Raw genomic sequence first — 16,028 nt, 5'->3', positions numbered from 1 at the left:
ATATGCAAGTCTAATTCGCTTTTGTTTGTTTATAACCTGAATTTTGGTTTTCTTTTTCTCTTTGTAATTACAAATTTCACCAGGATAGGTCTAAATGTGCATCTTTTTTCAATATCTTGCCTGACATTTGGTGAAACCTTTCATCTAAAGATTGATTCTTTCTTCAGCTCAGGGTGAAATTTTCTTCTATTATTTCTTTCATGAATGTTTGCTTTGATCTCTCCTTGAAATCCCATTATGTTTATCTTAGACAAGTCCGATAGAAATACAATTCAAGCCACAAAGGTAATTTAAAATTTTCCAGGAGCCACAGCAAAAAATAAAAAGTGAAATTAATTGTAATAATGTATTTATCCAAATATATCCAAAATATTGTCATTTGAAAATGTAATCTATAAAAAATTTACAGGTGAGATGCTTCCCCCACCCCCACCCCCCTGTTGAGTCTTCAAAATCTGGTATTCAGCTCATCTCAATTCAGACTACCTGCTTTTCAAAGGCCCAATAGTCATTTTGGGCTAGTGTCTGCCATACTGGACAGCAGAACAGATCTTCTGGAACTCTCTTCCATTCTTTTTTAGTTAATAATTTTTAACCTTTCTCTTTTCCTTCTGAATCCTAAAAGAATTCATCCAGCTGATCTTCAAATCCACTAACTCAGCTTCCTAAAGTATTCACCCTACTCATCATGGCACCTACTGAACATTTTAATTCAACAGTCATATTTTACATCTTCAGGGGCTCACTCTTCATGGCACACTGCTCCTGAGCACTGACTGCCTGTTTTGATTACCTAGGAATGCCCTCTAGAATGTCAGGACTTTGTCTTAGAATTTTCTTTAACTTCTCTTCCATCTCCTACAGTACCACTCTGTTTCACTGGAAACTCTTCCTCTGAGTCATCGGAAGAAGCCCCCCACTTATGAGCTAAAAGCCTCTCTGCTTAGTGATACCACCCTAATCTGCTTGGTCTTAAAAAGAAAAATCAAACTTATGCATCTCTGATAGCCAAGTTGGGTACCATCAGGGGTTGCATAGGTCACAATTCATTCTTCTTGGTCCCATAAAAACAAGAAAAAGGTTAGACTTAGGGACATTTCCTGTAGATCTCCGCAGAGATCTCACAGTTTCCAGGAAATAGGGAAGGAATTAAAAGCAAAGGAAATGCAGGGACCTTAAATTAACTGTCCGTTCATGTCCACTCAGACCAGGGCTAACTGGGATGCCATCCCAGCAAATGGCTGAGGTACTGGACAGCAAAGTTACAGAACATTTTCCATCGCTACAGAAAGTTCTATTGGACAATACTTGGCTAAACAATTCCTCCTAAAGCCCCAAATACCACACCACCAGGTTCTGGCTCTATAAAAATCCCCTCTTCTTCCCACTTCCTTCTCCCCACTTTCTCCTTCCTTCAAGAGTTATTGCCCTTGCCCTTAAAAGCCTTGGTTCTCTTCGCCTATTTCGACGCTTGACACTCCCCTAGTCCAAAGGATAAAGGATGCTCAAAAAGGCAGTTCAATGGTAGCATTCACTTGATGGAACTTAGATTTACTAATTAACAAAGAAACACTTCCCAGTATCAGTACTTGAAATAAATGCCTGATATTTCAAAATACCTTTCAAATATGCATGGCCATTAAATACTGGCATTGTTGTCAGAAATAACTGACAACTGGTGAGGATGAAAACACTAAATTCAGGGTGAAAAGGATTTTAATCAGAATTGTGAGCTGTGTTTCAACTAGGAAATAAATTAGGTATAATAAAATGTTGGGTAGACGACAAGAAAACTAGTAATGAAATAAGGGTTATCCAAAAATTCTTGAAATAATGATGAATAGAGCCCACAAGCCTTTTAACTCCACCATATCACCTTTAATAACAGAATAGGTTGTAAATTTGTGGCTGTGTTTACGCCTAAGGGTCTACTGAGGTTATTTTATAATTGCCACAACTGCACAAAGAAAACTTAAGTGAAGGTCAATGAAAGCTGCGTGTTCTAAATTACAAATCAGGAACAACCTTTTTTTGTCATTCATAACATTCCAGGCATAAAAGAGAATTACCTCAGTAACAGGTGTATTTTCCTGGAGCTCAGTTGTGTGCGAGGCCAGTAAACCAATCACCCGAGCAACCTTGGCCCGTCTGTAAATGGAGAAAAATAAGCTCTGAAGAGGAGAGTTAGAGACCCAAGTAGCCAACCCTAGTTAGTTATGTTTCACAATTATGAGCATTAAGATAAGATAAAAATGGGGTGAGCATTCACTCCTCCACGTATATGGCCCTTGTGTACATGAAGAGACAAGAACAGCAATGCCCTCTGCAGGACCGTCTGTAATAGTGACTCAAGTTGAACAAGGTGGGCTTTCGTAGTAAAATACAAAATAAAATTTTTGAAAGGCCTTAACCAGAGAGGAGAAAAAAACGTAATTAACCCTTTTACTTCTGAGTACAGCAGTATTTGGCAAAGGTTATGTCCTACTTATTAGTAGACCAAGGATTTTATATATAAGTGGTAAAAAAATATCAGAACAGTTAAACATATTTATATATCCACTTTTATAGAAATTTTTACAATCCTAGATCTTACAAATATTGTTCCAAAAACTACTAGTTTTAGTGAGGTGTTTCTGTATCATTATCCAACAGAAAATAAGGTCAATAAATTATTAAATATCATTTACAGATGATTTGTTAAAGTTTAGTCGTAAGTTTTTTTTAACTGGAGAAAATAGTTGGACATGTGAGTTGATGACAACCGTATCTTTTTTTTTTTTTTTTGAGCACTGTATTCATATTGATGCTTGCATGTTCTCTGGACTAATTAGTGTGTACACCAGCCAGAGAGTCTCTAGCTTTTCAGGTTCTAAAATAAATAAAATAGTAGTAAAATAAACTACACAGGACCCATGGAGGGAAACAACTCCGAGAAGGACCACAGGAAAGTGCTGATGTTGTCAGAACTCTAACAGACAGACATAATTCTTATGGATTTCAACACTTCTTGAATTAGCCATTCAAATCTCTTAACATATACAAATTAAAGAAGTCCTAGGCATTTGTATGACTAGCATCCTGCCTCTAAATAAAAAACATTATACTGTTATTTAAATTTTAATTCCAGTGTACTTACCATGCAGTGTTTTATAAGTTTCAGGTGTACAATATAGTGATTCAACACTTCCATACAACACCCGGTGCACATCACAAGTACACTCCTTCATCCTCACCACCTATTTCACCCATCCCCCCCACCCACCTCCTCTCTGGTAACCATCAGTTTGTTCTCTATAGTTAAGAGTCTGTTTTTTGATTTGTTTGTTTCTTAAATTCCATATATGAGTGAAATCATATGGTTTTTGTCTTTCTCTGGCTGACTTATTTTGCTTAACATTATACTCTAGCTCCATCCATATTGTCACAAATGGCAAGATTCCATTCTTCTTTATGGCTGAATAGTATTGCATTATGTCTTCTTTATCCATTCATCTATCAATGGACACTTGGGCTGCTTCGACAGTTTGGCTACTGTAAATAATTCTGCAAAATACACACGGGTGCATGTATCCCTTTGAATTAGTGTTTTTGTATTCTCTGGTAAATAGTAGTGTAATTATTGGATCATAGGGTAGTTCTATTTTTAATATTTTGAGGACCCTCCATACTGTTTTCCAGAGTGGCTGTACCAGCTTGCATTCCCACCAACAGTGTCGGAGGGTTCCCTTTTCTCCACATCCTCACCAGCACTTGTTTCTTGTTGATTTTAGCCATTCTGACAGGTGTGAGGTGGTATCTCCTTAGTTCTGATTTGCATTTCCCTGATCATCAGTGATGCTGAACATCTTTTCATGTGTCTGTTGGTCATCCCAATGTCTTCTTCAGAGAAATGTCTGTCCATGTCTTCTGCCATTTATTTGGATTATTTGTTTTCTGGGTGTTGAGTTATATAAATTTTATTGGTAGGTCATTTGCAAATATCTTCTATTCCATAGGTTGCCTTTTAGTTTTGTTTCCTTCACTGTGCAGAAGCTTTTATTTTGATGTAATCCCCATAGTTTATTTTTTATTTTATTTCCCTTGCCTCAGGTGACATATCTAGAAAAATGTTGCTACGGTTGATGTCAGATACATCAATGCCTGTCCTCACTTCTAGGATTGTTATGGTTTCAGGTCTCACATTTAAGCCCTTAATCCATTTTGAGCTTATTTTTGTATTTGGTGTAAGAAAGTGGTCCAGTTTCATTGTTTGGCATGTGGCTGCCCAGTTTTCCCAACACCATGTGTTGAAGAGACTGTCTTAAAAAGATTATACTTTAAAAGTGATCATTTTGAAAAAGATTTGGTAGGGCATTGGACCAAAAGTTACAAGAAAAAGCATCTACTCACTGCTCTGCCACTGACCCATTTTGTGACCACAGCCAAGTCAATTATCCTTCAATTTCCACATGTGTGGGATATCCCCAAAAGGGATAGATGGATTAACTTCTAAATTTTTTTACAATGAGAACTGGGTGTTATACGCAACTAATGAATCACTGAATACATCAAAACTAATGATGTACTATATACTGGCTAACTGAACATAAAAAAATAAAAATACATTATCAAAAACTGACTACTGAATTAAGGGGATGCAAAGCAAAAACTTACCTTGGTTCAAGGACAAGCCCAAAGTACTTACGAAACACTAACCTGTTTTTTCAATCTACAAAAGTAAATAACTAAAAGAACTAAAAGAAAAATGTATTACAACATGCTATTTTCCCCAACCTCGCCAGAAACGATCCTATCAGAACAAAAGATAAAACTAAGAATTTTAAGATCGTGTGTTAAGTTATAAACTATTTAAAGTAATAAAAACATTTTTCAGTTTATACCAAATACTTACATACAACTATATCCTATATACGATGTGATCCTATATATCAAAAAATGGACTTCTTCTCATAATCCGCTTTCTTCTTAAATGCCACCACTTTGGATGCCCCTAGTGTCCCGTTACACTGTATCTCAGAAGTGTCCCCATATTCACATTATCCAAAATTGTACTGGCAAATAATCTTCATGCAAGGACAGATTATGTTCCATATCTTCATTGTTCAAAAGAGTATCCATTGGTTACATGTGACTATTGAGCACTTAAAATATAGCTGGTACAAGTGAAGAACTAATTTTTTGTGGAATTACTTTTTTTTTTTTTTTAAAGATTTTTTTTTTTTTTTTTTTTTTTGAGAGAGAGAGAGCACATGAGAGGGGGGAGGGTCAGAGGGAGAAGCAGACTCCCTGCCGAGCAGGGAGCCCGATGCGGGACTCGATCCAGGGACTCCGGGATCATGACCTGAGCCGAAGGCAGTCGCTTAACCAACTGAGCCACCCAGGCACCCTGGAATTACTTTTAAATTTAAATTTTAATAACCAGGGCGCCTGGGTGGCTCAGTCGTTAAGCGTCTGCCTTCGGCTTAGGTCATGATCCCAGGGTCCTGGGATCGAGTCCCACATCAGGCTCCCTGCTCGGCAGGAAGCCTGCTTCTCCCTCTCCCACTCCCCCTGCTTGTGTTCCTGCTCTCGCTATCTCTCTGTCAAATAAATAAATAAAATCTTTAAAAAAAAAAAATTTAATAACCACATATGGCTAGTGGCTACCACATTACACAGAGTAGATCTAAAATGTAGTTCCTTCTTCATGTATTTACTTGTTTATTATCTGTGTCCCCCACCAGCCTAGAAGGCCGTGAATGCAAGGCTTGGTACTGCTCACCAGTGCCAACACCAAGACAGTCCCTTGCATCAAGAAGGCCCTCAATAAATGTTTGTTGAATGAATAGAACATCGACATCAAATATAAGGTAACTAAACATATTAATAGGAAAGGAGTGAATATACGACTGCACAAGATAAACAAAAGTGAACAGGGTTTTCAATATAAATCTCAAAAAAAATTTAAGGCTAACATCACTAAATGAGAAAAAGATTCCTTGTAAACTAAAAGTAATATAACCTACAAAGGGTATTGTTATACACCATGTAACAAAGAACACCCAAGAGTAATGGGAAACTTCAACCTTCTTCTCTTCCAAGCACAGCAAGGAGGCTACAGTGAATACATGTGTACAAGCAGTCATAATAAAACTAGCAAGGTCAAAGTAACAGAAGTATATACCAAACTTACTACAATCTACAGTGACCACACTTACTCAGTGAGAGGTGGGACAGGGCAGTATTTATTACTCTGGAATGAAATGTCCTGGGCCCAGCCTTGTCCCCCCAACGAAGGGGAGGAAAGAGGGGGGGAAGGGGGGAGGGGGGGTACTCATCCTTCATGTGCCTGGTTACTTTTATGTTAAATAGGATTGACTACATACAATATGTACCTCAAGTTGTTCAAAGAATCAAAAGAGATAATCCACGTGAAGAAATTACCATGTTGTCCGACATCTAATATGTGCTGTATGGGCTAGCTACTATTACCACATCACTTACTACATTAATAACATTTTTAAAAATGATTTCGTATTGGGCGCCTGGGTGACTCAGTCAGTTAAGCATCTGCCTTTGGCTCAGGTCATGATCCCGGGGTCCTGGGATCGAGTTCCACATCGGGCTCCCTGCTCTGCGGGGAGCCTGCTTCTCTCTCTCCTCCCCACTTGTGCTCTCTCTCTCTCTCTCTCTCTCTCAAATAAATAAATAAAATATATTTTAAAAAAAAGATTTCGTATTAGACCTCAAAGATAAACGCACAGAATCCTCAAAAGCTGAAATTCTATAGAACATATTATGTTATAAAAGTGAAATAGCAAATATAAAGCAAAAAAAACAAAAAACCTAAACATTTGTAAATTCAGAAGCACTTCTGTATATCTTATGTGTCAAATGAAAACTGAAAATGTCCACCAGGCACAATCACAATCAACACAAAAGCACAAGTTGAAACTTAGACGTTTTTCTGCTTTACATAGAAGACTGGACACTGACACCCACCTTTCTGTTCTGTCAAGAGTCTGCTAAAAGAAAACATAATTTATAATTAAATGATAAATGAAAACAGAAAGAAGGGCTGACAGTAGACCAAAATGTTTGAGGAAATCCCAGATGACAAGCATAGAGGAAATCATATTGACAGAAAATGAACAGAAGAAATCCCTAAGAACCACAGATAAAGACAGATCTTCCCAAGGAAGCCCCCAGAGACTCAGAGTAAACTAAAACAGAAGGCAAAGATGAGATGAGCCATTGGACGATCACCAGATTACAAAACCACACAATGAACAAGTGGGCCAACCAGGTCCTGCTGCCTTGCCATCTCCCTCCTTGGTACACAAAATAAACCCTACAGTCCTGGCCTCCAGGATAAAAATGGAAAATTATTCCTATAGTAAGCAATCTACCCTAAGGTTGGATACAGATGTGGATGTGGGAACCAGAGACTGTGGTCCTCTACAGCAGATACTAGAGTGGAAAAGAGGGTTAGTGGAGGAAAGCCAGCTCCATCCCAAAGAAAAACCCATCCTGGCAACTCTTGAGTAGGCCTCCAGCCTGCCTACCTGCTCTTTAGCCAGCTGGGCTCCCAACATGTAAGTCAACCAACAGGCATCACCACTCACATGCCCGCCCTTTACTTTAAAGAAGTTGCTGGAGAAACAGACTTAGAGAAGCATAGGGAAAATTTGTATTGCCAACTTCTATACTGATCAATTTAACCATTTATTCATAATATAAATAAGTACCAAAGACCACCAAGAATTTGAGGAACTAACAGCACTAAAAAGCAAGACCGTGATGAAAAAGAAGTGACCCACAGGCTAAGGAGATAAGAATAGAACTTGTATAATCCTACTGTTAAACCCTAAATATTAGTCATAATATTTATAACCCTAAATTCTGTTCCAAAACAGAATTTTTATAATCCTACAATCTGTCCTCAAATTCAAAAATACATTATAGACCAATACAGGCTGCTAAAGAATCAGAATACAATGAAAAAAAATTGTTTCATATGATTGTTAAAATAGAGATCCTCAAGAATAAAATGAGCAGGGGGGTGCCTGGGTGGCTCAGTCATTAGGCGTCTGCCTTCGGCTCAGGTCATGATCCCAGGGTCCTGGGATCGAGCCCCGCATCGGGCTCCCTGCTCAGCAGGAAGCTTGCTTCTCCTTCTCCCTCTCCCACTCCCCCTGCTTGTGTTCCCTCTCTCGCCGTGTCTCTCTCTGTCAAATAAATAAATAAAATCTTTAAAAAAAAAAGAATAAAAGAATAAAATGAGCAGGGATAAATATCAAACCTGAAAGCTCAAAGATAAAATCAGGGAAGAACACAAAGTCTGGCAGTTCTTCAAAAGGCTGAACAAAGAATTACTATATGACCCAACAATTCCACTACTATGTATATATCCAAGAGAAATGAAAACATATTCACATAAAACCTTGTGCACAAATGTTCACAGCAGCATCATTCATAAAAGCCAAATTTGGAAACAACCCAAGTGTTCATCAAGAATGGATAAACAAAATATGATATTATTGTACAATAGAACATTATCCAGTCATAAAAAGAATGAAGTACTCGGGCGCCTGGGTGGCTCAGTTGGTTAAGCGACTGCCTTCGGCTCAGGTCATGATCCTGGAGTCCCCGGATCGATCCCCGCATCGGGCTCCCTGCTCGGCGGAGAGCCTGCTTCTCCCTCTGACCCTCCCCCCTCTCATGTGCTCTCTCTCTCTCATTCTCTCTGTCTCAAATAAATAAATAAAATCTTTAAAAAAAAAAAAAATGAATGAAGTACTGATACATACTACAGCATTGATAAACCCTGAAAACAGTATGCTAAGTGAAAGAGGCCACATAAAGAATTAAATACATTTTGTATATTTCATTTATATGAAATATTCAAAATAGGTAAATCTATAACAGAAAATAGATTAGTGGTTTGCAGGGACCTGAGGGACAGGGGCAATGGATATGGGGTTTCATTGGATGATGAAAATGTTCTGTAATTAGATAATGGTGACGGTTGCACAACTTTGTGAATATGCTAATAACCACTGAATTTACAGTTTTTAAAAAAGAATTTCCATCACATCTACAAATAAAAAGAAAAAAAAATCACAGAATCATATCAATACATGAGGAAAAAGCATTTGACAAAAATCTAAGACCCATTCATGATAAAAACTCTTAGTAAACTAGAAATAGACGGGGAACTTCGTCAACTTGATAAAGACTATCTACAAAAAACCTACAACCAATATCCTACTTAATACTGAAAAACTCAAAAATTTCCCACTAAGATCAGGTACAAGGCAAGTCTGCTGCCTCTCACCACCACTCTTCAATATCATACTGAAAGCTCTAGCTAATGCAATAAGAAAAAGAAACAAAAGGTAGACAGATTAAGAGGGAAGAAATAAAGCTATCTTTGTTCACATAGGACATAACTATCTGTAGAAAATCCTAAAGAACTGACTCCCCTTCCCCCCTTGCCCAAAAAAAAAACCTCCAGGAAGTAGTGATTATGGCAAGGTGCAGGATACAAGGTTAACATATAAAAGTCAATCACTTCCCTATATACCAGCAATGAACAAGTGAGATATTAAAAACAAGACACCATTTACATTAACACCCCAAAATGAAATACTTATGAATAAATCTAACAAAATATATACAGGACTATATCAGAAACTACAAAACTATGATTAATGAAATCAAAAAACTAAGAAAATACAGAGGTTATTACATATTCCTGGATAAGGCAACTCAATATTGTCCAGATGTCAGTTCCTCCCAGTGTGATTCTGAGATTCGATAGAATTCCAAACAAAATCCCAGCAAGTTATTTTATGAATATTGATACAGTGGTTCTAAAGGTTTATATGGAGAGGTAGAAGATCCAAAATAGCCAACACAATATTGACAAAGAAGAGCAAAGTTGGAGGACTGATGCCACCAGACTTCATCAAGGTTCACTATAAAGTTAGTCATCAAGACAGTGTGGTATTAAGAATAAACAAAAAGGTCAATGAAACAGAACAGAGAACTAAGAAATAGACTCACACAAATATACTTAAAGGATCTTTGACAAAGGAGCAAAGACAATACAATGGAGCAAAGACGGTCTTTTCAACAAATGGTGCTAGCATACATGCAAAAAAAAAAAAAATGAATCTGGAAACAGATCTTACTCACTTTACAAAAATTCAAAACAGATCAAAGATCTAAATGTTAAGATGTCAAAGTATAAAACTGCTAGAAGGTAACATAGGAAAAAAAAAAACCTACATAACCTCAGGTGTGGCAAGGATTTTTTAGATACAACCACCAAAGGCACAGACCATGAAAGAAATAATAACCTGGACTTTATTTAAATAAAAACTATTCTGTGAAAGATAACATCAGGAGAATGAAAAGACAAGCCACAGACTGGAAGAAGGTATCTACAAAAGGCATACCTGATGTAAGACTGTCTTTCAAAATGCACAAAGACCTCTTAAAACTCAACAATAAGAACACAACCCAATGAAAAAGTGAGCCAAAGATCTTAGCAGATACCTCGGCAAAAAAGATAAACAGATGGCAAATAAAAATACGAGAAAACACTCCACATCATATGTCATCAGGGAAATGCAAATTAAAACAATATATTACTATACCCGCATAAGAATGGCCAAAATCCAAAACACTGACAACACCAAATGTTATCAAGGCTATGGAGCAACAGGAACTCTCATTCATTGTTGATGGGAATACAAAATAGTACAGCCACTTTGGAAGACAGTTTGGAAGTTTCTTACAAAACTAAACATACTCTTACCACCCGATCCAGCAATCATACTCCTTGGGACTTACCCAAAGGAGTTGAAAGCATATGTCCACATGGTGTTTACAGCAGCTTTATTCATAAACGCTAAACTTGGAAGCAACCAGGGTATACTTCAGCATGTGAATAAACTGTGGTACATGAAGACAAGGAGATATTTGGCACTAAAAAGAAACGAGCTGTCAAGCTATGAAAAGAGATGGAGGAAACTTAAATGCATATTACTAAGTGAAAGAAGCCAATCTGAGGCTAAATATTGTAGGATCCCAATATTGTAGGATTCCCAGTAGGGCATTCTGGAAAAGGTGGAACTATGGAGAAAGTAAAAGTTCAGTGATTGTCAGAGGGATGAATAGGCAGAGCACAGATTTTTGAGGGCAATGAAAATACTCTGTATGATACAGGTCAGTATACAGTTGTCCGAACCCAAGGACATATAAAACCAAGAGTGAACTGTACTGTAAGCTATGAACCGTGGGTGATTATAATGTGCCAATGTAGGTTTATCAGTTCTAATCAAAGTACTGCTCTAGTGGGGGATGGTGATAATAGGGGAGACTAGCCTGTGTGGGGGCAGGAAGGAAAGGAGAAATCTCTGTACCTTCCTCTGAATTTTGCTGTAGCTTAAAACTGCTCTAAAAAATAAACTCAATACAGACAAACAAAAAACATGAGTTTTATGATATGTAAATTATATCTCAACAAAAGAGTGAGAAAGCAAAAGAAAATAAAGAGTCAAGAGACAGGAAGGGCACCTGGGTGGCGCACTCCATTAAGCATCTGACTCTTGGTTTCAGCTTAGGTCATGATCTCAGGGTCATGAATTCGAGCCTCGTGTTGGGCTCTCTGCTCAGTGTGGAGTCTGCTTGAGATTCTCTCTCCCTCTCCCTCTGTCCCTCCTGCTCTCTCTCTCTCTCTCTCTCTCTCAAATAAATAAATCTTAAAAAATAGAAAAAAAAGAGAGAGACAGGAAATCCCACACCCATCCTATAGAACTTTCAGGAGCAGAAAAAGGATGAAACACAGAAGACATCCTAAGGAAACAGGGAAGCTAAAGAAAGCCTGAAGCACTTAGACTTAATTTGCCAAAACAAATTAGTAAAAAGAAATACACATTCCAATAAAATTTCACAGGCCCAGAACAAAAAGAAAAATCCAGACACTGAAAAACAATCAAACTAGTCACCTATAAAGAAGAAAAACACAGGTCAACCTTAAGTCTTCCAGAGCTGTGCAAACAGAGAGAGCAAACTCCAAAGCATGGCACAGGGGTGAGCGAGCCCAAGGGCAAAAGAAGGTCTCAGTCAGCCCCCTAAGCCTAAACCCTAAAACCAGAGAGAAAGTCTTGAGAAGGTAACAACTAGAGAAGCAGAGACTCAGAGATCTTTAAGAAAAAAAGAAAAAAAGAAAAGGGAAAAAAAAAAGAAAAACTACTGAAAAAAATGAAATCCAATCAACTAAGAGGTGAAACAGAGCAAAAAACTCACAAATAAAGAAACTGTATTTAAAAAACTGATGATGAACATTTACTTTACCTTATTCAACTGTCAAACTTATACCAAAAATCAGAAAATCCTTCCTAAACTTTATATGACTCCCAAGGGACCCCAACTAAGCAACAATCTTGAAAAAGAGAAAAAAGTTGGAGGTCTCACACTTTCTGACTGCAAAACTTAACTATTACAAAGCTGTGGTAATCAAGACACTGTGGGACTGGCATGAAGACTGATATTTAGACTAAATAAACCCTCACATATCTGGTCAAAAGATTATCAACGAGGGTGCCATTCAATGGGGAAAGGACGCCTTTTCAACAAATGGTGCTAGGAAAACTGGATATGCACATGCAAAAGAATGAAGTCAAACCCTTACCTAACACCATATACAAAAATTAACTCAAAATGGATCAAAGACCTAAATATAAAAGCTAAAACTGTAGGGGCGCCTGGGTGGCTCAGCCGTTTAGCGTCTGCCTTCGGCTCAGGTCATGATCCCAGGGTCCTGGGATCGAGTCCCACATCGGGCTCCCTGCTCTGCGGGAAGCCTGCTTCTCCCTCTCCCACTCCCCCTGCTTGTGTTCCCTCTCTCGCTGTCTCTCTCTCTCTGTCAAAAAATAAATTAAAAAAAAAAAAAAAGCTAAAACTGTAAAACTCTTAGAAGAGATGAAAAGCTTTAAGACATTGAATTTGGCAACGAATTCTTGCATAGGACATTAAAAGCACAGGCAACAGAAGAAAAAGTGGAAAATGTGAGTTTCAAAGGACACTACCAAGAGTGAAAAGGCAACCCACAGAATGGGAGAAAATATTTGCAAGTCACATAATCTGACAAGGGGTTAATACCCAGAAGATATGAAGAACTCTTACAAATCAACAACATAAAACAACCCAATTAGAAAAGAGCCAAAGAACATGAACGGACATTTCTCCAAAGGAGATAAACAGATGGCCAGTAAATACATGAAAAGATGCTCAACATTACTAGTCATCAGTGAAATGCAAATCAAAACCACAATGACTTACAGCTTCACACCCATCAGGATAGCTACTATTTAAAAAAAAAAAATGATGATGATGAAGAGGATGTGGAGAAATCGGAACCCTTGTACACTGCTAGAGGGAATGTAAAATAGTATAGCGATGTGGAAAACAGTATGATGTCCCCTCGAGAAATGAAAAGATAGAATTACCAAATAACCCAACAATAAATTCAATATACCCAAAATAACTGACAGCACAGACTCAAAGAGATATTTGTATACCAATGTTCATAGCAGTATTATCTGCAATAACCAAAGGTAGAACCAACCTAAGTATCCAACAGGTAAAAAGATAAAATGTGGCATATACATCTAGGGGATGTTAATCAACCTTAGAAAGGGAGGACCTTCTGATACATGCTACAACATGGCTGAACTCTGAAAATGTTAAGCTAAGTGAATTAAGCCAGCTGCAAAAAGATAAATGTTGTACAATCCAATTATATTAGGTATAGAATAAGCAAATTTATAGAAACAAAAAGTAGAATAAAAGTTTACCAGGACTGGGAAAAGGGGAATAGGAAGCTAAAGTTTAATGGGTAATGGCTTCAGTTTAGGATGATGAAAAAGTTCTGGAAATTGATAGTGATGATGGTTGTACAGAAACCACTGAATTGTATAGTTACTAAAATGGTCAATTTCATATGATGTATATTCCCAAATACAGTTAATACAGGTTTTTAAAATATTATGCATTATTATATGTGGATTATATACCACAATAAAGTTGACTGGCAAAGGATACAAAACTCTATAAACATCCACTGTTGAAAGTTCTAACAAAAGGGCATTTTTATACACATCAACTGGGTATACATATCAGTACAATGTTTCTAAAGAATGTTTAAGCAATTTATCAGAAGTAGCAGAACTATTTATTGCCTTGTACTCATTTGTTCTAATTCTATAAATCTGCCCTAAGGGGAAAAAAGGAAAAACAAACAGGCACCAAGATTTAAACACAAAAATGTTCATCGACATACTATTTACAATGTTATAATATTATCCAAAAATAGGGAACAGGGTAAATTAAATGATCAGGCATTCCTAGCATAGAAGAAAAGGCATACCTTGAAAAAAGTCCTAGACAAATAGTTGATGACATTAAAAAATACATAACATATGGGTGCCTGGGTGGCTCAGTCGGTTAAGTGTCCGACTCTTGATTTCGGCTCAGGTCATGATCTCAGGGTTGTGCTGAGCGTGGCACCTGCTTAAGATTCTCTCTCTCCCTCTCCCGCTCTCAAAAAAATTACGTAACATATGTTATAAGAAGAAACAAAACATTTTTTAATTTTATTTAAATTCAATTAACATATAATGTATTATTAGTTTCAGAGTAGAGAGCAGTGATTCATCAGTCTTATATAACACCCAGTGCTCATTTCATCATGTGCCCTCCTTAAAGCTCATCATCCAGTTACCCCACTCCCCCACCTCTCTCCCCTCCAGCAACCCTCAGTTTGGAGAAACAAAACATTCTATCACGTTATTCTATTTTGTTTTTCTATATGCTGAACAAAGCCAAGAAATAAACACATCTACTTCAACAGTGGTTATCCCCCAGCTAAGTTGAGGACCCCTATATGCTGTTAAGGGGATTTGACCTGGGTCAGAGAAGGCCCCACTGGGAGAACTGGTGTTTGAATGGAGGAAGACAATAAAAGAAGGTTCCAAGGAGAGGATTTGTGTACCTTATTATTTATCATTTTCCTCAAACACAAGCTGTTTTATAATGAAGCTTCAATCTAAAAGATGGGGGGGGGGGAAACAGTACTTGGAAAGGATAAAAAAAAAAATGTCTATTTTTACAAGTCAGCAGGGGGCACCCCATTCAAGGATATAAGTTTTAGCTGAAGTGTCGGTTTTGTTGGTTTCTTTTTAGTGAGCATACCACAAACCCTCTCAAAGTTTTACATACTCAAAAATCACCTAAAAATCCTACTTGCAATGGCAATTTTTACCTTGGGGAAGTAACCTTAGAAGATGCATAACAAAAATTATGCAAAAAAAAAAAAGCATTTTGTGAATACCTCGTTTCCCCCAAATTTCACCAACATGGAAGAATAATTGCTATTAGCACATTTCACAAAACCCCTTCACCTTTATGTTTTTGTGTGCTTCTCTAACGAGAATACAAGATAAGCAGGCTTAAGAATACCAAGCACAACCACTGCAACCTCCATGCTCCAACATCTACCACCCACCCAGGAAGAATCAGGCACCATGCAAAGTAGCTCATGTACTTATCGCATTCAAAGTTTAACTATTAACATCTACGAGGTAGATACACTATCCCCATTTTACAGTTGAGGAAAATGAGGCTCAGCACTTAAGGCAATTTGCCCAGAAGGCAGATCTGTGATTCACACCCAGGTCTGTCTGTATCCGAAGCCCATTCAATTCCATTGCCCCACACAGACCCTCCTCTCCCACCATGGAGCTGAGACTCAGAAAGAGGTAATCATCCGGCCTGGTCTCACTGGCCACCAGAGCCCAGAGCCTTCTAACCTTTATCTAATGTGTTTTTCCACCATGGTATACTGCCTGCAAAATAAGCAAATATACATCCTTCCATCAGGAGCTTACAGAGGATAATCCCATTAGATTTTAAGTAACATCATGAGGAAGTCATGCATCACGTAAGGGAAAGATAGAGTCACAAGGGAAAACTCTGCC

General features: G+C 37.7%; 1 protein-coding gene across 9 annotated transcripts in view; it reads right to left on the bottom strand.

Moving 5' to 3' along the window:
• Positions 1-16,028, bottom strand: part of ULK4 (unc-51 like kinase 4) — a 599,599-nt gene that overhangs the window by 540,181 nt on the left and 43,390 nt on the right. For all 9 annotated transcript variants that reach the window (XM_064589489.1, XM_064589509.1, XM_064589506.1 and 6 more), the window contains one exon: positions 2,070-2,148. In XM_064589489.1, the coding sequence (XP_064445559.1) occupies positions 2,070-2,148 (79 nt within the window). The remainder of the gene's footprint in view (positions 1-2,069; positions 2,149-16,028) is intronic.

The sequence above is a fragment of the Mirounga angustirostris genome, unplaced genomic scaffold (genome assembly GCF_029215605.1).
Source record: "Mirounga angustirostris isolate CCGP_5_RB_7025 unplaced genomic scaffold, mMirAng1.0.hap1 SCAF_1, whole genome shotgun sequence".
Lineage (NCBI taxonomy): Eukaryota > Metazoa > Chordata > Mammalia > Carnivora > Phocidae > Mirounga > Mirounga angustirostris.
This window is presented reverse-complemented; position numbering and strand designations above follow the sequence as displayed.